At 45.8% G+C, this 22,826-nt stretch overlaps 1 protein-coding gene across 1 annotated transcript; it reads right to left on the bottom strand.

Moving 5' to 3' along the window:
- Window positions 1-81: 81 nt before the first annotated feature.
- Window positions 82-21,596, bottom strand: LOC129838410 (lysine-specific demethylase 7B-like). Its single transcript, XM_055905351.1, has 16 exons — window positions 21,438-21,596; window positions 12,226-12,311; window positions 11,531-11,648; window positions 11,125-11,285; window positions 9,246-9,387; window positions 8,731-8,917; window positions 7,907-8,069; window positions 5,646-5,840; window positions 5,450-5,541; window positions 5,093-5,179; window positions 4,590-4,832; window positions 4,051-4,336; window positions 3,707-3,801; window positions 3,445-3,587; window positions 2,752-3,131; window positions 82-2,612 (listed from the first exon to the last, which is right to left on the bottom strand). Exons 1-16 carry the CDS (start codon window positions 21,533-21,535, stop codon window positions 2,524-2,526), a joined length of 2,565 nt encoding a protein of 854 aa, XP_055761326.1. The 5' UTR covers window positions 21,536-21,596; the 3' UTR covers window positions 82-2,523.
- Between the last annotated feature and the right edge of the window lie 1,230 nt (window positions 21,597-22,826).

The following is a 22,826-nucleotide window of genomic DNA, read 5'->3' as shown; positions in this document are numbered from 1 at the left end:
ATTCAATGACTGTTTTTGAATGTGTATAATAACTCCTAGTTCTAGTTGTTTCCTGTAAAAAAAAATAAGTTTTTTAAACAATTTAACAAAATCAGTTCATTTTTATATTTACAGGCCATTTTTGAAATGCATCAAGTAACTTTCACAGTAAGCCAGTGTTTGTATGGTTCAAATCATCTGAAGGACTAATGCACAGAGAAGAAACAGATTTGCACGTAAGAGTTTACGGTAAATACTGTACAATGAATGAGAGAACTGCTGCCAATAACAAACCCTGCCTGCAGGCTAGCTCTTGTGCTTATTATTACACAGACGAGTGGTGAGGACTTCAACATGCAATAAGAGTTAATGGAAATGTTTGGCAATAGGATTAAACACTATTCCATGGAGGGGAAGACATACAAGTGTGATATTTGTGTCATTAGGTAAAATCTCATTAAGGGCTGAGCGATAGACCACAATTATGCCAAGGTCAGGTGCACTGCAAGTTGAAATCATAGCACAGCTTTCAAGTTACTGGGTGACTGAGTAAGTTTGGATGTCATTTAGTGAAATACTCTGTAGTCTAGAGCGAGGGTGTTTAAGAATATTGGGACAAGTAGTGTTTGGGGGGGGGGGGGGGGGGGTCTGCTCTGTCAGATTGAAATTGATACAGTGGAGTTAAACTTGTTTACTAGCTAGGCAGAGCTTGAGCATAGATGGTATCATCTCCAAATAGAGATGATCATGTTGATTTCTTCAAATTGGTCAATTCCAATGCACAACTGCTTAGTTAGAGAAAGAAGTAGAACAAGAGTCTGGTTGGAAGAACTTGCCTTTGTAGTGTACATAATGTAGCTGGTGATTAAATCAGAGGTCAAATCTGTGGCATCATTCCCTGAGAGTGAAGAGCTACAAATCGCATCACACACCTCACTTCAGCACCATATCATAGGAATCCCCCCCCCCAAAAAATCTCACCCTATTAAAATTGTTCAAAATGATTTTTTTTTTTTTGTTAAACAACAAGTAGGCTATAGGTGTAGCAGGGCAGGGGTGGTAACCTTTTGGAGTCACAATATTACCCATTCTCTTAACACACAACCACACTAACCCCTGGAAACTATGAGAGGAAACCAGAAGAGACATAGGTTCAAATCAAGTTAAGGAAGTCTACTTAGACAGAAGTGGAGGGAAAAAAAGATTGAGTTAGAAATTCTTACTGACCTACACAATATATCATGACCACATGAAGTCTACAATGTCCACATATACAATAAGCATAAGCGAGGAAGAAAAAAATAAACCTCTTGAGAATAAAATTCCCAGAATAGCTGAGGTTTAGGGCCAAAATATAATAAAATCAATATTCACCTCTTTCAATTAATAAATACATAACTCAGAATCCATAAAAAAATAACATTAAAATCACGTAACAAAACTTGAATAAATTAAGCAGGATATTATACAAGTTGTTTTTCAACCAAGTAAACAACTTACACTATAAAACATTCCTTATTGAGGCAGCACTCTGTTAGTCTCCCTTTGACCAGAGGGCAGCAAAATCATATCGATTCTATATAGAGGACTATGGCTTTCGTATGATCCATCAAAGCATTAAAACGTGAAATTCAAAGAGAGACTTATGATGAACTAATGCAGACAGGTTAAAATTTAATTGTTTTAGACCTGATGGGTTTTTACCTTCCCACAAAACAGTGCAATGATAAATTAGGCAATCGTCTTTAAACAGATGAATGACAATGTGGCAGGGAAGACTAACCAAGAGTGCTGCCTCTCAAAACGTCTCTCTCATCTACTCAACGTCATTATTGCTGGTGTGATTGAGATAAGGGGAGTTGGGAGCATGGAGGACGTACAAACATTAAGCACCATTTCGAAAAATTAGCTTAGCACTTTTTTTTCTCTCAGGGACAAAAAGGACCCTGCTAGAGAGAGCCCAGACACGGAGCCAGGTGGGTCAATGCCAGTCTGTCTATCCCAACTTCCATCTTGTCCTGGGTCTCATCCAGTTCATAGTGCTGCAGATATTCAAGGAAGGCAGCGCTGGGAGATGCAGATGGTGGGACATCAAGCAGCCTGCATTGGCTTATGCGTGTCATTAACATTGGCTGAAGAATTGTCTTCAATGTTGCGATGTACTGTAGACCTCATTCCTACCTCATCCGGACATCTAACATTTCCCCATGGCACGTTAATGCCCACTGGAACTCTCTCTAAGTTTCCCTGAAGTTGAGTAATCAACATGCTTTTTTCCCCCTTCTTCTCCATTACGTTTTAGCGTGCTTGCAGTGAAGCTGTGTGCTTGATTGGTAGCTTGCTCATGTGAATCCAATACCCTGTGGTCCTAAGCATGCACAGTAAGCCTGTTTGTGTGTCTGACCACAAGTCTCTCAGATGGGCCCTTCCCCAGGGAGTGATTTCTCCAGGACAAAAAGGTGTCGACTAAATGTACAGAATAATCTGGATGTGAGGACAGGGGTCTGTTACCCTCCTTTAACTTTGCCTGTGGCCCTCAGAGCTCTATACAAAGACGCCATTGTGTCGGTTCATCTTCAGGATCTTCCCCAGTCTCTGCTTGGCCGTGGCCATTCCTTTCTTGGGCCGCTTGCCTGAAAAACAAAACCCAAACCCCACATGAATGGCTGACGTGCTGAATAAAGAGAGAGTTGTGTCACAGTACCATCCAATCCCTGAGAACATCAACTAATTACTAGACAAATGGAGAGAATAAAATATTTGGTTGTGTACCTTTCGTGGCCTGGTTGCTGACGGGAGGGGAGTTGGAGGCGTGTCTTTTGGAGGGGTGTAGAGGGGGAGACATTGAGGGATCACAGTACTGGTAGTTGTCGGCCTCTGGGCTGGCATCGTGGCTCAGGGCCCCAAGGGAGAGGGGCCCCCGATTGTCCCAGGCCTCGCTGCTGCTGTTGCCCTGGCTGTCCATGGGGCTCTTGTCCCCCGCCACACGACGCTGGTGCTGCTCTCGGCGCTCCGGTGAGCATCGGCTCGGGCTGGACCACCACGGCTCCTGGGAAGTGGCGACCTCGTCTGGCTTGGAGGGGCACAGCAGGCCAGCCATGGACAGCATGCCTTGAATGGCCTCCTCTGTGCTGGGTGAGGTAGGACGTTCTCTGCAGGGACACAGAGAAGAGACACACTCAGTCATTTACAGCCCACCTCCAGACTCCACAAAAGCAGACTGTGCTTATCTTTACCAGTCAAAAGGGAAGTTATGAATATAATCGTTATATGCATAATTGGCACATGCTTGTTTCAAATCCAATTCCATCGTTATGAGATTACTAAACCGATGGCGTGAACTTCTAGACACTTCTACAAGAAATTATCCCTTAATAAATAACTCAATTGCTAAAATATTTTTGTGATTCCAATAACAGGAGCTGTGTTTTAGCTTGCTCACGCACAACAGGTCAGACCACCCACCTTTTGAGTTGTTTGTGTTTGTGCAGGAGGTTCAAGTCTGTCTGGTCTAGCTCTATGGTGTGCCCCGCGGCCCTCTGGGATGAGCCCCTCTCCTCATCTTCACTCTGGGAGCTTCCTGAATCTTCCTCAGAAGAGGTGTTTTGCTGCAGAGAGGGAGAGAGAAGAGAAACTGGTTGAGGGATGATACACAACAGACAGTGTTAAGTGCTATGTTCTCACTGACAAAACCACAGTGGGGGTAGACCATGTTAATATCAGGTACCTGTGTGTTGGAATCACTGTCCGAGTCCATGTCCGACACGTCGGAGTGTCCTGAGGCTTCTTCCCTGAGTTCAGTCTTAACCCTCTCAATACCCCCTGGGACGGCAAACAGACATCATTAACCACAGATAATGGTAGGAACCATTCCCTCTCTGTGTCCAAGTCAACAGGTTACTAGACCTAGTCTGTGTCAACAACATGACCGTTTAGAAAGCATGGTGTGTCTGGGGCAATAAACTGACAAAGTTGAGTCAGATTATAAATCATACAACGTACAATATATATATATGTATATATCTCTCTCTATCTCTCCCTCTCGTGAACTGCTTCAGCATCATGACTTACCGAGGTGGCCTGGTTTCTCCTCCCCTCCCATAGTGCTGTGCTGCTGTTGCTGGTCTGACTCTGTCTTCATCTCCTCTCTGCTCTTCAGTTGGCCCACGGACGACCTCTCACTCTCCACCTTCACTGGGCTGCTAGCCGTGCTACTACCTGGTCTCCTCGCGTCTCGGATGATCCGTCCGTTGTGCAGCGTGAGACGCAGGTGTGTGTCTGGGTTCTCAGCGGCAGCGGCAGAGGCAGTGGACACCATGTTGAACTTCCCATGCACCGGGGGACAGAAGGTAGGGTCCTATGGTAGAGACAGAGAGTTATAGGACTCATTCAACACAGGTATCAGACTTTTCTACTGAATTGTATTACTCTGTATAGCATGGGAACAGTATTGCTTTCGGTAGGAGTAATGCACGGAAAATACTAAATGTGGTTTATTGATTGATCTAATGATTATTTCCAATAATAACAAGGCATTTAAATGTGACATATGCCAGAGAGCGTATGACATTCTAGTTTTGCGTTGTGGGAGTTTGACATGTTCCTCTCACCTCCTCCAGAGGGCCCACCTCCAGCCTCCTGAGTACCTCTCTGGTGTGCAGCTCCAGGATCTCCAGGTTAGAGGGAACCTTAGGGCCCTGCTCCTGCTGCTCCCAGAGCCTCCGGGCTGCCCGCCGCGCCTGACGGGCCGGGCACACCCTCTCCAGCGTGGAGCGCATGGCCAGACACTGGCCTCCACCGCTTCCCTGAGATTTCACTGGCTTGTTGGTGCCACCACTGCTGCCCTGGTCTTCCTGTTGGAACACACACACAACATAACACCATTAGAGGGAGGGGTTTGAACACAACCTCAATATTTAAATCTAATCTACGTCTATAAACAAGGAAGTCGCAAGAGAAAGATTGCCAGTCACAAATAAGGTGCAACAAATCCATCACATCAGTGACAGATTAATTACAAGCACTTCTCATACAGCCCCTCAGATTGAGTGCTCTTCCACCTACACAAAGGTGATGCTCCTCAGGCCCTTCTCCCTGTGACCCCAGACCTTACCTCCAGGTAGCGGATTTCCTTGGTCAGCTCTTTAATGAGACGGTTGGGCCTGATATGGTCCGGGACCTCGCTGGTGGGCTCCGTAACCTGCAGTGACAATGTTCCACACACACAATTAGGGTGGAGTTGAACAGAGAGGCTGTTTCCACCACTGGCACAGTGTCATCAGATCCAGGGGAAACCCCTATGACCCCCACCCCCTTCCATCAGAGCTCAGCTGGGAGATAAACCAATCAGTCGAGATATTCATCAGCCAACAGAGTCAGGTGCAGTATAGAGAAGGTGAAGCCAGGACCTTCACTCACAGATACAATGGAAAAATAACACAAATGTTCCATTGCATTCTGTGCCCCTCACCTCTCTCTTCAGCCAGGTTTTCAGTGGACTGATTAAAGCTTTCACTCCCTCCACTAGGTAGGTCTGAGGCGGACAATTGTCTTCTCGCAACTCTGAGAAAGAGAACAAAGGCATTATATTTGTTATGATGCTTGTGAAAAAAAAAGAATACTACAATATATTTATTGGGTTATGTGGATTTTACAGCTTCACTCACCTTTCAGGGTCTCCAGCAGGTTCTTGGCCACATACCAGCAGATAGCCTCAAAGTAGGGAAACTTGAAGAGGTCTGGAGTCTTCAGACGACGCTCCATCTCGTAACACCTGAGCTGCATGCCAATGTTGAGGTTGTGGAGGAAGTTGCCTCCGAACGCCATGCAATCCTGAGAGGTGAGGACGGCATGGATCCATCCTGCAGAGGGCAGCACACACAAACACACAGTCAATGTTTGACTCACTGACTGGTAATACAAGGACACTGGCCAGGTGTTGTATTTGTCAAATCAGCAGCCAAGCATTGATCATCATGTCACCAGAATAAGACCCTTGATATTCATTGGAAAAAAGCATCAAGTTCATCACCCTGCACTTTCACCTCCCTGAGAAGTTCATCATAACTTATTTAATCTGTAGCCTAATAAACTGCATGCTTTCATGAGAGTAGTGGGAGGACCACACACCATATCATCGCGTGACTCCAAGTTTACTTCGATATGATGGTTATTATATCAATATTTGCATAAAAAAGGCAGTTCTATCACATTATTCATTTTATCGACACAAAAAGATCCCACCTTGTCCAGCGTATTTTGTTTTGACAATTGGAAAGTTTACAGACAAATGTTTCCAACATTCCCTCTCCAACATCTACTTTACTGGCATAAAACGATTGGATGTAAACCTGGTATGTGACACACAAACACCAACCTGAATAAAACTGACACACACACTGTTCGCACACAAACTGACCTGATAACACAAACATACAGGGTCATATCAGGCCTGCCTGCCCTGGTAAAGATAAAGCAGTGCTTTTTATACCTCCGGAGATAACAGCGCAGAGACAGCGGTGACGCAGCACTGATACTGCAGGCACTGACGCGGTTACGGGGTTACCGCGGTTGAGCGGCCAAGTATGTTGTGCTCTACCCCCTCCCCAAATCTCTATCCCACCTCTCCACACCCCCTTAACCCCCTGGAGAAAACACAGCTGGCAGTCCAGGCAGTCCTTAACCTTTATTGAAGGTATACCACTTTGGGAGCATTTTAAAACATGTGTGGGTTTTCTTCTTGTTCCTATGGGAGTATTGACACAGAAATGTATGGATACCCTGAACTTGTGAAGTCTGTTGAGTTGCACACTATTGCTGTTCTGAACCAATTACATACCCTGTATAGTTTTACATGATCCTCAGGTGATCTCCACAGGCCAAAAAACATGGAATCCTGTGTTCTACAAATGAAATACGACCCCCCCATTCGGTAAGCTTATGGAAGGATCCTTGTGGTGAGAACGGAGACGGTGAGATGGGGATAAATCACTAAAGGACATGAGTGAAACCACTCTAAAAGCCATCTGTAGTTAATGAGAACAAGGAGCGTGTGTTAACCATGAGGTTCTGCTTACCGCGGTCACCCTTTCATGGCTCTCTAGACGCGTTACGTCATCAAGACATGGGGTAGAATGTGAGAGGTGAATTACAAGTCACATGCTATAGCAAAGGCTTGGCTGAGGATAAAGTAGGCCCAAGAGCTTCTAATATGGTCGCTTTCACGACATTACTGGTGCTGTTGTTCCATTAGGGAACTTCCTATTGTGTTACGACAATATAGACGAGTGTGTCTAATGTCTAGGCTGTTGCTGAGCAAAGACTCCTTTTCCAAATTCTCTTGGCAATGACATGTCAGTGTTTAAAACAAGGGAGTCATTTTCCAGGCAGGCCCCCTGGGAAACTAGACTGTTTTGTTTCTATCTACTTTGAGGATATAGACAGGTTTCTCTACGGAGGGGCAGACAAGACTACCAGATAGTCTATTTATACATCACCAAAAGCAGGCGCGTGAGAGAGGTATTTAAGGACACAGTGGAAAAGGTATTTTAGGGACACAGTCTAATTCCAGAGGGGTTTCTGTGTCACACGCTCACAGGGCCAGTCTACATTGTCAGTGGTAACCTCTCTTCATCTACACTATGGTTCCATTAACACAAGCCTAATGTAAGCTGTGTAGCTCTTCTCAGGAAAACTAAATACATGGCCTGTTACAAGAGAAGGCAAATAAAGACCAAATGCTTGCGCTCACACACACACCCACACACACTCCCCAGTGGAGGCTGCTAAGGGGAGGACTGCTAATAATAATGGCTGGAATGGAGCAAATAGGATGGTATCAAACACATGGTTTCCATGTATTTGATACCATTCCACCTATTCCGTCCTCTCCAATTAAGGTACCACCTTCCTCCTGTGACACACACACCCGTGGGGATGAGCAGCGTGGTTCCTTGCTGCACAACACACTTGTAGCATTTGTCCACCTTGTCCCCGAAGAACACCTCACTCTGGTTAGGAGAGGAGCTCCACGCCTCGTATAGTGCAAGGTTGGCCTGGGTCGGCTTGATCATGTAGAATATCTTCTCACCCTGGAAACACAAAGAGAGTAGAGAGTTAACGAGAGTTCATAAAAAAATAAAGCATTTTAACCCAAGAGACATCACAATGTGACTATAAAATTAGGAGCACTGAGATGCCTGCAAAATATGTTTCATTTCAGAGACACACAGATGTGTTTGACTTCCACACCAGGGGACTTTTTTCTTCCATTTAAGGTGCATTTCCCAGCCCTCTTTTTCACAAGCTGAGCTGCACATTGCTTCTATAGCTAAGGAAAGTGCTTGCCTGCCAGCCTGGTGATGTCACCATGAACACAACGCATAGTTTGTGATTAGCAGCGGTTGGTTACTTTGCTGCCATTGAAGGGATAATTTATTACCACTGCGGGGACAGAATTCCCCCTGGAGCTTGCCAACGACGAAATGTACTGCCGAGGTGAACTTCTGCCAGGGTACCAATCAGCCTAGATTGTACATGGGGGGGCTATTTAGAGCAAACATACTTGATTAAATGTCAGCACGCATTACAAGTGGTGAGGGGAATGCCAAAGAGCGAGCCAGGCCATCCATTTATCACCAGATAATGTTGTGGACACAGTTGACTTCATTGACTTGCCAAACTGCACTTAGCGCACTGCTAGGATTTGATAGCCTAGTGTACATGTAGGACATGTAACTAACACCCACTCACCCAGAGAACGTGGTACCACACAGAGGTGCCCCCGAAGTCTATGTGGAAGTCAGTGTAGCTGTTCTTGACCCCCATGAGGCAGTACTTCTGGACAAAGGGCTTGGGGAAGAAGGAGTCATCTGGCCAGTAGTTCTCCACCCAGGACATGTTCTGAGCTACGTCAGGTACTACCACCTGATCTGCCATCCTGGGGGGGCGAGAGTGAGCGGTAAGAGAGGTATGGCTACTTAAAAGGGTCAAATCACAGTAAAAGTGCTGAAATGTACTAAATAATGATATCATTGATAATAAGTAGTTTGATCACTTTTGTCATGAGCTGTACATAATGTATTGTGGAATGGTTGTGTTCATTCTTGTTTTTCTCTTGAGAATCATGAAGAACTTGACAGCAGTCTGTGGATGCTCTTGGTTTCTGTTTGCATGTCTTGTAAATAGCATCCATTTCAAAATGTATCCATTTGGATGGAGAGAGTCTGCAATGGATTATTAGAAGTAGGACCAAATTACATGCTTACTTGGTGTCAGAGAACTCCAGGCTGATAACGTTGAGCACCTTGGGCCGATGAGGCTTGTAGTAATACTTGATAAACTCTTTCAGCTTCATCTTGCTGTCTGCTTGCCTGGCCACGTCGATGACGTCAATGACTTTGTCACCGCCTGTGGACCACAAGAGAATGATGACCAAGCCGTCATATAGTGGAGCAGACAGCAAAAAGTGGTATCAGTCTGCCCATGGAATCATCATCGTGTCTACAGTCTAACAGTTGCACCATTCAGTCAGATATAATACATCTGGTTAAGAGAAAGGACCATCCCTACTGAAGTGACAGACACCAGGGATAACCATTTTAAATGGGAGTCAGTGGGCGAGGGGATCTGAACTCTGAAGCTCTCTGGCATTTCCATGTCTCTGTACAACTCCTTAGGGAGAGACTGGCACAGCCAATACACCATAGGAGTGGATGGAGTGGGGGCGGGGGGCGGGGGCCAGACAATCTGTCCAGTCCATATGAGTCCCAGAGGTGGAGACTGGGGAAGGGGCCACTGTCATTAATGGGTGTGTGATGGTAAAAACCCACCAGCACTCACACAGCTGGGAGGCAGTGAATCAAACGAAACAGTGAAGTCCGGAGAGAGAGAGGGCTGGAAACGGGGGCCTGTCGGCAGTGTGGGGACAGGACAGCTGGTGCTTGCGTGATCCTCCCACCACCAACCCACACACCCCTAATGTTCCCCAACCCCCTACACACCACACACACACGGCGGGTCCAGCTGGCCAGCGTCTGATGACAGTGAACAGCTGGAGTTAGGGTAGCTAGCCAAACAGAGAGAGCAGAACAGAGTGTTCAGTCACTACCAGCCAACAAGCCCAAAACAGACCATAGTAAATACTCCACACTACACCTTTATAGTAGCTGGTAGCACATGGTCAAACTATTCCTGTGTTTTAAGCAATGCACCGACACCTGGCATTCACTCCAGCTAGACCCTGTAGGGTTCTTCCAGACACCATCCTTTCACATGATATCTAGACTGAAAACTTCACCTACCCCCAATGAGGAGGAACAACATTAAGTACTGGGAGGTGACAAATGCCAGGAGGTTTATCCTAAGCTGGCCGACCATAGTCTAGGCTTGGGTAACGCCAGGAGACAGCAGGTTCCAGGCCTGTCCCCCATTGTTTTCCAACTGTAAGGAGGTAGGTAACCCGATCCTGCTTGTGTTCTGTCTCCACCCAGTCACAACACCTGTGCTGCTTCCCACCAGAGCAGCTTAATGCTCAACGAAGCATCACAGAGGGTGGAATATGAACTTCCATGATAAAAACACAAGTGGGTTTGGGTTGCGTTGGGCGTCTGGTCGGTCCAGATAGCTGTGGGTTAGTAACGGGCTTGTAATAGGAGCCTTGTGGTACTAGGCCTTTCTATTCTATAGATGCAGAGGTGGTCGTGTTGGAGGCTGAGGAAGACCTGCCCTCCCCTCCTGTAGGGCTTATTCAGCCATTGGGAGATGATTGATAAAGGGGTAAATAGCCTCTGAACCTGGCAACCTGTTTCTTTGACGGACAGATGGCGTCCGCTTAACGTTAGGCGCTCATTATCTGACAGGGAATGCATTCATTAGCTTTTAATTATATTCCATTTCAAAACAATAGGTGTAGGTAACATATGTCCTATCAAATAGGCATCCTGTGCAGTAGACAGGCAGTGAATGGGTTGGTGATCAGTCTTAGTTGTGCTACATGCTAAATGTCTACCCTACTAGCCCATTTATGTACTTAGACTCTGGGGATGTTTGCAAATAGACAGAGAAAATCTAGCCCAGGGTGCTTGAGCATGCCCCCCCAACACACACAAACAGTACACACACACAGTATACACTCTATGTCCTTACCGACAACTTGCTCTACATCTTTGACAGAGAAGGATGGTTGAGGCAGCCTGAGTCCCAGTCCCTCCATGTTGGACACAGCGATGGGGTACAGCCAGCCGTGACTTTCCAGGTGCCTCTGGGTCACCTGCTCCCCAGGCATCCATTGCAGGATCTCATCCCCACTGCAACACACACACCGACAGAGAGACAATGGATAATGGCTAATTCCTGTTGATATGTTCAACTCTATGTAAATACCCAATGATAGAAATTAAGAACATAATGTTTAGCATTGTGACTAAAACAAAGATCACAGTCTTGTTCATAGCAACACGACTGCTGAGGAAATGTGCGTTTGCTGTGCAGGTGTGAGAGTGGGTCTAGCTTGGCATCAGAGTCCTCGGTGGTAAGTGTTCTGGGCTCCTACCTGGCAAAGGTCCTGTTCTGGAGCTCCTTGACAAACACAGAGGTGCCAGCCTGCACTGGCTTGGTGCCATCGTCCTGCTCGGTGTAGTCATGCCTGTGCCAGTTGTTGCGCTTTTTCACTGTAAGAGGAGAGACGCAGAACATCAGACTCACAGAACGCCACAGCCTTCACTGGCCATGAAAACGATCACTATAGCCAGTGACAGACCTGAGACATTATTACTGTATTCAATTTTCTTCCCTTAAACCAACAGAGCCTTGTGAATTATGGATAATAGTCATTAGTCTTGATAATATATTTTCCCCGTTCATCCCCTAGCAGAGGCCAAGGTGAGGGCTAGGACCAATTTAAGTCAAAGGATTACAGCCCCATTCAATTAGCCTGTTAATGTCTGGCCCCGGGCTCTCAGGGGTCAGGCTCCTCTAAATCAGACTGGAGACAATGCTGCTCTCCTGGGGACAGTCCATCAGCCACGGAGGGGGAGGGCTGGAGAAAGGGAGGGAGAGTGAACAGGCACGGGAGACAGAACAAATAGAGAGAGAGAAAAAGAGAGAGAGAGAGAGAGAGAGAGAGAGATGGTAGTAAAACAGATAGGAGAGAAAAGAGATGTAGAGAGGCCGACTGAGGAAGAGAAGACAGAGAAAAGACAGGACGGACAGACAAAGAGACACACAAAAACAGACTGGAATACTGACTCAAGGAGGGTCCGTGTTGGGGTTCACAGTTAGGACAGTGGTAAACGTCAATGTCCACCGCATGGTGCTCCTCCACCTGGACACAGCTGTGGGGAGACAGGAGACATCGCTGTAAGTATATACACAACTATTAAAGAAACAGACAGGACCATGATAGCCTGGTCCCAATATATGGCGTCACATTGACCATAGCGGTTGGCAAGTCAGTACAAACAAATCTGGGACCAGGCTAGCGCCATGGTGTTTCCAATAAATAAACTAATGGGACAGGAGACTTCTCTCCAGGATCATAACAATAGAGAAGCTGTTGTGGAAACAGGCTCCCTCTCACTGATATCCCCATCCATGGTTCCAGGGCCCATGCTCTGGACAGCTTGAGGGATTGAGAGGGTTTTGTACACAAAGGAGTCAGTCCACTGTATGAAATAATTTACTTTGTCTGGGGGGGGGGGGGGGGGGGGACGACGACGACTCCTACTTACATGATTTAAAGCCTTTGGGAAAAGGGATCACATACAAGTTTCTCTCACTGGGTCATCCTTTGGGCCAGACTTGAGACTTACGAGAGACAGAAAATATATGTTTTTTCTAAACTGACAGCCTGTGTTGACAGTCTGTGTGGCTGTGGATAGTGATGTATAGGAGGAGCAGAGAGAGAGGCCATAGAGAGGTTGAGGTAAACACAGAGCCAGAAACACTACAGAGTGGTGATGTATAGGAGGAGCAGGGAGAGGTTGAGGTAAACACCGAGCCAGAAACACTACAGTGGTGATGTATAGGAGGAGCAGGGAGAAGTTGAGGTAAACACAGAGCCAGAAACACTACAGAGTGGTGATGTATAGGAGGAGCAGGGAGAGGTTGAGGTAAACACAGAGCCAGAAACACTACAGTGGTGATGTATAGGAGGAGCAGGGAGAGGTTGAGGTAAACACAGAGCCAGACTAGAGTAGTGTATGTGGAAGATTACCTTTTGGTCTCTCATTTTTTTAAAGGAGGTACGAAAAGTCAAGCAACCTTGGAGTTGGGAGGCGATCGGTTTCATTTGTCTGGAGGACAGGGGTGTTAGGGCAAGGAATTAGTTAGTTAGGGCAAGGAGTTTTTCCCTAGGTCCTAACAATAACCTCTAGACCATTCTGGGCCAGACCTTTCCTATTGGCTATTTACAGACTGGGAATCACAACCATGCGTTTGTCTCAGTATCCCACAGAACTGCGACAGTGTCGACATCACTCAAACCCCTACACCACCAAACCCCCGACCGCCCCACAACAGCCAGACGACAGGCAACAACACACACAATCCTCTGGTGCATACCAATGCTTTGTTCCATAAGAGAACACTGAATAACACACAGAATCCTGTGAATAGTATTTGAGTGTTTCCATTATGCGGGGACACCCACCGATGCATGGAGAAGGGGAGAAAAATGTCAGGCAAAATTTTTCTGTCACTGGGGTATGGGAGGAAACTAAGACAGCACTTTCAAGAGCTTCTTCAAGTAAACAAAAAGATAGCCGATTTAAGCTAAACTTTAGTTTCAGCTGACAAGAGCATAGAGACAAATGTGGACTAATATCTTTTGCTACTCTGACATGGAAGATTATGTAGCAGAAAACACAAAGTGGCTATTTCTGACAATCTGTTTAATTGTGAAAATACAAACAAACAGCGTTTCCCCTAGTAGCTAGTTTAAGAGGCTTGAAAGTTCATGAAGATGGCAACTTAGCGAATCTCAAGCAATTCCGCCTTCTTCCCGCTCTGCAGTCTTCCTCTCATTCAAATCTCCCTGCTCTGTGACTGGTCTTCAGTGGGTAAATTTAAATGAATTTGGAGGTCTTGCTCTCTGAAGTTGGGAGTGACAAAAGTGGAATTCCTTTCAGTGTGAAAACAGAAAACACTGGGGGACTTGCTTAGGGCGGTAAATAACAGCCATTAAAGTTCCAGCTCCCTCCTTCAGGGTCCTGGAGTTAGCCTGGAGGCTAGGAGCTGTGTGAAGATGTAGTAAAGGTTTTCTGCTTAGGAGTGGACACAGTTCTCACCAGCCACTATCAGCGTTGATCAGAGTGGAAATTGCAGGAAATTGTAAAGGGAAACAAAGGCCAGCAGGAAGCGGCGTCACACCTGAACTTTCTCTGGTGGTGCATTGCTGCTGGTTAAGTCTCCTTAGCAATGGTGTTGTGGTTCAGCAGCTCACACTAACTGCAGAGCCAGCCTGAAGCCGTAACAGGTGGGGACTGGGAGTAATAACAGAGGTAAGCAAGAGAACCTTGCCTGATTTTAGGTAGGAATAAAACTTTAAGGTACTTTTTACCCCTTTTTCTCCCTAATTTTGTGGTATCAAATTGGTAGTTACAGTCTCGTCCCATCGCTGCAACTCCCGTACGGACTCGGGAGATGAAGGTCAAAAGCCAAACAAAACCCCGCCAAGCCGCACTGCTTCTAGACACACTGCTCGCTTACCCCGGAAGCCAGCCGCATCAATGTGTCGGAGGAAACACCGTCCAACTGGCGACAGTGTCAGCGTGCATCTTCCCAGCCCGCCACAGGAGTCGCTAGAGCGCGATGGGACAAGGACTAGCTGGCCGGCCAAACCCTCCTCTAACAATTGTGCGCCGTTTCATGGGTCCCACGGTACGGGGCCGGCTGCGACCCAGCCCGGGATTGAACCCGGATCTAGCACTGCGATGCAGTGTCTTAGACCGCTGCAACACTCGGTAGGCCGCTAAGAGTTTTTCCTGGTCAAGTAAAGTCATCGGAAAAAAGTCAGTGCCCCATTTATAGAAGATCAAATGCTATAAACACCTTCAGTGTCCTAACCCTACAGAGTGACCTCAACAGTCCACCTCCACTCACTTCCTACGTCAGCAGCCAAGACAGAGTACAATGCAGCAGTGGGCTGGAATCTGGTCTCCCGAGGTTGCTCAGTGGCCTTGTCACTTTTATGTTATGTTATCACCCCAGGCCTGACATGAATTCTCCTGTCTCTGTCAGGGTGGGACATGCTAGAGCGAGCGCGACAGAGTGAGCGTGTGGCTGAGGGATTGAGCTGAGCCAAGCTGACCTCCTACACCTCCTCTGCCTGGTCATCTTGTGTTACACCAGCGCAGCGCGGGCCGGCACGGGGGGGAAGCAGGGCACTGTGCCACCAGACTGATGCGGTTTCTTCCCTTGCGCAATCATGACGGGTTGGGTGAGTCACTTGGAAACTGGAGGGCTGGGGAGTGTTGATGATGCAACTTGTGAAGCTACTTATCCGTGACTCCTCAAACTCAAATAAATCTCACTCTTTAAAAACTACTGAGGCTACCCCATCGAAGACAACAAAACTATAAATATGGCTTAATTTAAGAGCAGTGTGGAAGACAAAACTTTGGTATTTAGTGTATAGTAATAAATCAAGTGACATCGGGAAATAAAGCCCAATATGGGTCTTGTGTGTGTCTGTCACTGTCTCACCACTAACCCAGAAACAATGCCAGCCCCCTGCCAATGGTGGGCAGATACCAGCCTCACAGCATGAGGTCAAACCATAGAGATAGATTGAGGACTCATCTTTTTATCTGTGCCATTAAAGCATCTGTAACAGCGTGGGCAGAACCAGATGCTATTTTGTTCTTCATTGGCTGATTGCTCCCCAACTCATAGGAATCCACACCCAGTTGACTACTTTAAAATGGAGGAAGCCCTCAATGGCAAAGTCCATGCTAAAATGGGTTATATCCATGATGAGTTCTCCATCCATCTCTATGGGTCAAACATCCTGTCCTGAATCAGGAGAGCTGTCAACTCTCCTACCGCCATCAGCTCCTCTAACTCTACATCCTCTTTTGTGGAGCTGCCTGCCTTCCTGTGTGACTGGGGTTATTCATTAGTCTATGTACTGTGAGGGGTTCATTGTGTCTCAATGATCAGCCAAGACACACAAAGGGTTGTAGGCGGGCTCAGCCATTGCTTTAAGCACTTAATAACCCCCCTGCATAGGGCTCCGACGCGCCTACATTAGAGAACTGGCAGATAGCTAATGGGGGAGAGGGTGGGAGATGGGGAGGGGTGAGGGCAGTTGAACCCAGGCAGGTGTGTTTATTTAGACCCAAAGGGCACCTGACTCCTGCCTTTCCAAAGACTAGGATCCATGTGGGCATAAAAAAAAAAATCAGACCATTTGAACCCTCACTGAGAAATGGAAAGTATACCCATCATATCAATGGGGTTCAATGCACTGATGAAGGGCCTTCGTAAACAACAACCTCTCTCCACCATTAACCCACATCACTAAGCTTCTACAGACAGCTTAGGGTAGAAGGACTTCTCTGTAGGCAGCTGGAAAACAAAAGAGGATTGCTGCTTTGTTGTTTATGGGGCATTGTAGTCCCCCGGGGAAGGAGTGGAACAACTTCATTGTTTATGGTGCAGGTTGCATTGCCTTGAGGTTCTCATGTTGAACAGAGTAGTTTCTTCTAAGGCGGTGGGGGACTGGGTTTGTGTCTTCTCACACACGCTCTCAACATAGGCCTACGTCTTTTAGTGAGCCTCATACATGTAGGCCATACACCTAAGCCATGCACAGACTCTGCCTCTCCCACTAGATCTGTCAACACATGATTACACTGCCTGACAAACTGGATTGGTCCTTAGTGCAGCAGAGCTTACTCTTCTAATATTCAAGCATGATACAGTTGAAGTCGGAAGTTTACATACACCTTAGCCAAATACATTTAAACTCTGTTTTTCACAATCCTTGACAATTAATTCTAGTAAAAATTCCCTGTCACAGGTCAATTAGGATCACCACTTTATTTTAAGAAAGGGAAATGTCAGAACAATAGAAGAGAGAATGATTTATTTCAGCTTTTATTTCTTTCATCACATTCCCAGTGGGTCAGAAGTATGCATACACTCAATTAGTATTTGGTAGCATTGCCTTTAAATTGTTTAACTTGCGTCAAACGTTTCGAGTAGCCTTCCACAAGCTTCCCACAATAAGTTGGGTGAATTTTGGCCCATTCCTCCTGACAGAGCTGGTGTAACTGAGTCAGGTTTGTAGGCCTCCTTGCTCGCACACACTTTTTCAGTTCTGCCCACACATTTTCTATGGGATTGAGGTCAGGCTTTGTGATGGCTACTCCGATACCTTGGTCATTATGGCCATTAGCGCCTCTTTGCTTGACATGATGGGGAAATCAAAAGAAATCAGCCAAGACCTCAGATTTTTTTTTAGACCTCCACAAGTCTAGTTCATCCTTGGGAGCAATTTCCAAATGCCTGAAGGTACCACGTTCATCTGTACAAACAATAGTATGCAAGTATAAACACCATGAGACCACACAGCCGCCATACCACTCAGGAAGGAGACGCGTTCTGTCTCCTAGAAATGAACGTACTTTGGTGCGAAAAGTGCAAATCAATCCCAGAACAACAGCAAAAGACCTTGTGAAGATGCTGGAGGAAACAGGTACAAAGTATCTATATCCACAGTAACACGAGTCCTATACCGACATAACCTGAAAGGCCCCTCAGCAAGGAAGAAGCCACTGCTCCAAAATCGCCCTAAAAAGCCAGACTACGATTTGCAACTACACATGGAGATAAAGGTCGTACTTTTTGGAGAAATGTCCTCTGGTCTGATGAAACAAATAGAACTGTTTGGCCATAATGACCATCGTTACATTTGGAGGAAAAGGGGGGAGGCTTGCAAGCCGAAGAACACCATCCCAACCGTGAAGCACGGGGGTGGCAGCATCATGTTGTAGGGGTGCTTTGCTGCAGGAAGGACTGGTGCACTTCACAAAATAGATGGCATCATGAAAGAGGAAAATGATGTGGATACATTGAAGCAACATCTCAAGACATCAGTCAGGAAGTTAAAGCTTGGTTGCAAATGGGTCTTCCAAATGGACAATGACCCCAAGCAGACTTCCAAAGTTGTGGCAAAATGGCTTAAGGACAACAAAGTCACGGTATTGGAGTGGCCATCACAAAGCCCTGACCTCAATCCCATAGAAAATGTGTAGACAGAACTGAAAAAGCGTGTGCGAGCAAGGAGGCCTACAAACCTGACTCAGTTACACAAGCTCTGTCAGGAGGAATGGGCCAAAATTCAGGCTACCCTAAACGTTTGACCCAAGTTAAACAGGCAATGCTACCAAATACTAATTGAGTGTATGTAAACCTCTAACCCACTGGGAATGTGATAAAAGAAATAAAAGTTGAAATAAATCATTCTCTACAACTTTTCTGACATTTCACATTCTTAAAATAAAGCGGTGATCCTAAATGACCTAAGACAGGGAATTTTTACTTGGATTACATGTCAGGAATTGTAAAAAACAGAGTTTAAATGTATTTGGCTAAGGTGTATGTAAACTCCCGACTTCAACTGTGCATCCACAGCTACACCTCCAATTGACTCAAATGATGTCAATTAGCCTATCAGAAGCTTCTAAAGCCATGACATCATTTTCTGGAATTTTCCAAGCTGTTTAGAGGCACAGTCAACTTAGTGTATGTAAACTTCTGACCCACTGGAATTGTGATACAGTGAATTATAAGTGAAATAATCTGTCTGTAAACAATTGTTGGAAAAATTACTTGTGTCATGCACAATGTAGATGTCCTAACCGACTTGCCAAAACTATAGTTTGTTAACAGGAAATTTGTGGAGTGGTTGTAAAAACAAGTTTTAAATGACTCCAACCTAAGTGTATGTAAACTTCTGACTTCAACTGTATGTAGGCAAAGTAGGTGTCAATCAGGCGGTGATGCAACTTGCCATGCTACTTTTCAGGGGTTTCTGTCAGAGTAATAGAAGGAATGCACTCAGCTAAGTGTAATCCTTAGTAAAATCCTACTTTCAACTCATCCTTGTATTTCCAAGAGAGCAAAACATTGGTCCATTCTCCCTATTTCCCATCAGCTGCAGAACCAGTCTGAAGCCAAGTTCGCCTTTGCTTCATCATCATCAGCGGACCACCTAATATACTGTGACTCTAAACGACTGGAAATCAATACATGATGCTGTTGACCTCCTAATCAGCATTGATCAATCTGAGAGTAATGTCATTGGCATACCCCAGAGACAAAGACCCCACAGAGTGTCACTAATGAATGTAAACATGACACTAACCATCCTCTGAGGTCTGAGTCACACACACTAAAAACACAAGCTCTCCCACAAATTCAAATTCTCTCACAACATTGAGGACAGGGGGAGAGCATCCATCTCTCTTCAGTCTTTTCCCCTGGCTGAGAGTGTAGGACATAATGATGGATGGTACATTGAAGTTGCCTCTGTGGAGCTACCATCAATCATTCCCCTGTGTCCCATCCAGTCTCTGTCTCACCACACACTCTACCAGAACCAGACATGAACTGGGAGTCACACCCACGCAGCCTGGAGAGAGACGCAGGTCTGTGGGCTGCAACGTGAGCCACTGACGCCATACGGGGTTTGTTGTCGGTCGTAATGCTGTCGGTCGGTCGTAATGTTTCAGCAGAGTGCCATCTCCATAGTCTCAGCAGAAGCATCCACAGCACAGGCCTGCTCAGTGGATGTGAGGCTCTTTCACTGCACAGGCCCTATGCACATGCCTGTAGTGTAGTGTGTTAGGCCATTAGGAAACTAGCAGGGCACTATTTCTGTCTTCTGCCCCCTACCTGGTCCATAGTCTACACCTTATAAACAACACAGAGCACTCTGGTTGGCTCCTCTGCCTAGTTCCGTTTGGGAGCCGTAAGCCATACTGGTGTATACGAGCATCCAGGGTTCAGTCACTGGTGAGATAAAACAGATTCCCTCCCGGCCAGGCATCTAGTCACAACCCCGGCTCACACTTGGGGAAGTATGGTGGTGTGCCGACAAGCGGGCACCAGGATTCCGGTGCAGACATGGCAGCTTCTCTGCTTTCCACTACGTTTGCATACCATCCACAGCCAAAGGCATGCCACTTCCTTCTGGCGAGCCTGATGGGAAAGAATGGCAGAGAACCCTCTGGTTTTGGAGCAGAGCAGTGTGTACATGTGTTATTAGTCAAATGGGGAAGCTCCTAAGTTTGTTCCTCTTCTTTTGGCACATGACACACAGACTGAGTCTTCCCTGGCTCAGGCATCCCATCATTCTGGGCGTTGCGTTCTTGGCAGTCTACAGAGTGTAGTTGCGCAATAGCTTTGTAATATCCACACAAGCCAAACTGCTATTGTAGTCATATTAGTTGTCTTTAATTTTCTCTTCAATACTCCTTTCTTCCACTAGGGGTATACCACATGTGCCTATTTTCGGTGAAAGGGGGGATTTAAATACCCAACCTCGAGCTGTCAATCAAAAGCTCAACAACAATCATATTTTCTCATCTTAGGTTTTTGGACACTAAATAGATAGGGATAAAAAATAAACGAGTTCAAATGAGGACAATCACTCAAATAGTAGGATTTGTGTAATTTACCCCTAAAAATGTTGATCATGCAAGAGGTCACTTGGCTAGTGAAGTGATGCCACCAAGAATGTGCCAGAGATTGATGTTCCATTTCAATCGAATTCACAAAAGCGCGTGGTCTAAATTCTCAACTAGGAAAGTCCAGGGTCAGGTCAGGCTGTCACATGCACCAACATAGTCTGATTAATCAGGCTGTAATACACAATTATTGTATATTAGAGGCTGATTAATCAGACTAGCATTAACCCAACTCATTTGTAAAGGATGACAAGCTGGATTCAAATCAGAACCCACGCCTTTAATCGATAACCAGGCAACTTTGTTTTTAACTCAATTGGATAGGCTAAGCCTACAGGCTTCTTTCAACAGACCAAATGTTTGAAGGGCTGGCTTTGATCACCGTGATTGACAACTCGTCACACACAAGCTTAGCTGGCTAGCTAACGGTAGCAAACTAGTAACGTTAGGCTAATTTCTTTTGACAAACTGCTTTCGGCTAAGATACCATTTAAACCTCCAACACACACTATTAATATCCCAATAAGTTAAGTAAAAGACTAACTCCCAATTTAATAATAGAAATAAAAACACACTGGCTCGGTTTACTATTTTGTAAAGTTTATCTAGCTCGAGGTGCCAATAGTGTGAGAGACTCGTGAAGACCCGGTTACACACAAATAGCAGTCACAACCGCATGACAATCCTCGCTTACTCCCAAGCACCTGCTGTTAGTTTAGTCGGTGAAATCGATTGCATGTGTCAAGGAAGGTGTAATCTCCATACCTGCCATGAAACCAGTCGTTACAGAGGTCGCACTCGATCATAAACCGGCTCACATCATAGGACTGCCGGCAGACACAGTACAGCGGAGCCGCCGCCATCTTCCTACTGTCCCCAAACAACGCAGGAATAAAGTGGGGCGGAGATTTGGTTGGGTACGCGGAAAGAGTCGAGGGGAAACCCGATCATATGCGAAAGAAAGCATGGCAAAGCCATTGGGGCAAGCCTATCTCTGACGTCAATTTCCAAATAATTTATTTCCATCTGGTTACTCAGTGTAATAGCAAATACCTATACTTATAACATTGTGAATGATGTAAATAGTTGTTTTTTGTTTAACTCGACAGTGATCGTTAACCTATAAACAACACTGATATGATGCAAACTGACACAACTTGGTCAAAGTGCCCAAGGCTGCACTCAGCAGGAAAAGCACTGCCATTGGTTTGGACTCATATGGCCTGGTTCAGAATACAGGAAGCGTGAGGAACACAACAAAATGCTCTCCCTGCCTGGTATTTCTCACTGAGCGTGTGTGACGTGCTCTACGTGCTTTGTGGGTAGGGAAAAGCAATAGGACTGCCGACCCGTTTGATCTGTGTGAGCTGACAGTGCCCATCCCCCCCATGAACCCATCTGTGCAGCTCTGCATAATCAAGTAGGCTTAATGCATGCAAGGCACGCGGCACTGTGACTGCACCTATGGAAACATGCAGTTATTTGCTGACTTTGGCATGTGCCTAATACTGTATTTATACTAGAGAACCATTTATGAAGCCCTCCTAAGGAGAGACAATTATGATATTTAGCAGTTTATATTTCATAAACATGCCAATAATTGTTGGATTTTAACATGTGTAAGTGTAACTGAGGTTGAATGTTTAAATAGCCTTACTACAACTTGATTTGAGGGTGTTGCAGGGTGTTAAGGTCAAAGCCCATCAGTCATGATGGTGTGTATATGGCCTGTGGCATTCCCTGAGGTTTCATGACAGCTCCCTGTGGGGAGCCACTCTGCTTTAATGAGCTGTTGTTACCATAGTCGGCGTGTCTGAATAAGCATCAGCCAGGCAGGATACTTCGCCTGCATTGGTCTGTTTGAGCAGATATTTTCTACTTGCGCCAATTTTAGCTAACCCTAGCCCTAATTCTCATATCCTACTGATGTGAGCTGTGCATGAGCCCAACAATGTCTCTTAATTAATTATAAAGTCTAAACAGCTGGGGTTACTTCAGTTAAAGAAGCAGTGTGTGTGCCAACATGCAGTCAGAGCAGGCTAATTATAAGGGATGAAAATATGTTCAAATAGAAAACGGAATTGCAATGTATACTTAATGTGTATGTAAATGTGTATTAATGTGTATGTAAAGTAAAAGGTATGTTGTAAAAAC

This window comes from Salvelinus fontinalis, chromosome 39, assembly GCF_029448725.1.
Source record: "Salvelinus fontinalis isolate EN_2023a chromosome 39, ASM2944872v1, whole genome shotgun sequence".
Classification (NCBI taxonomy): domain Eukaryota; kingdom Metazoa; phylum Chordata; class Actinopteri; order Salmoniformes; family Salmonidae; genus Salvelinus; species Salvelinus fontinalis.
The sequence above is the reverse complement of the archived record's forward strand: the minus strand, read 5'-3'. Positions and strand labels throughout refer to the sequence as shown.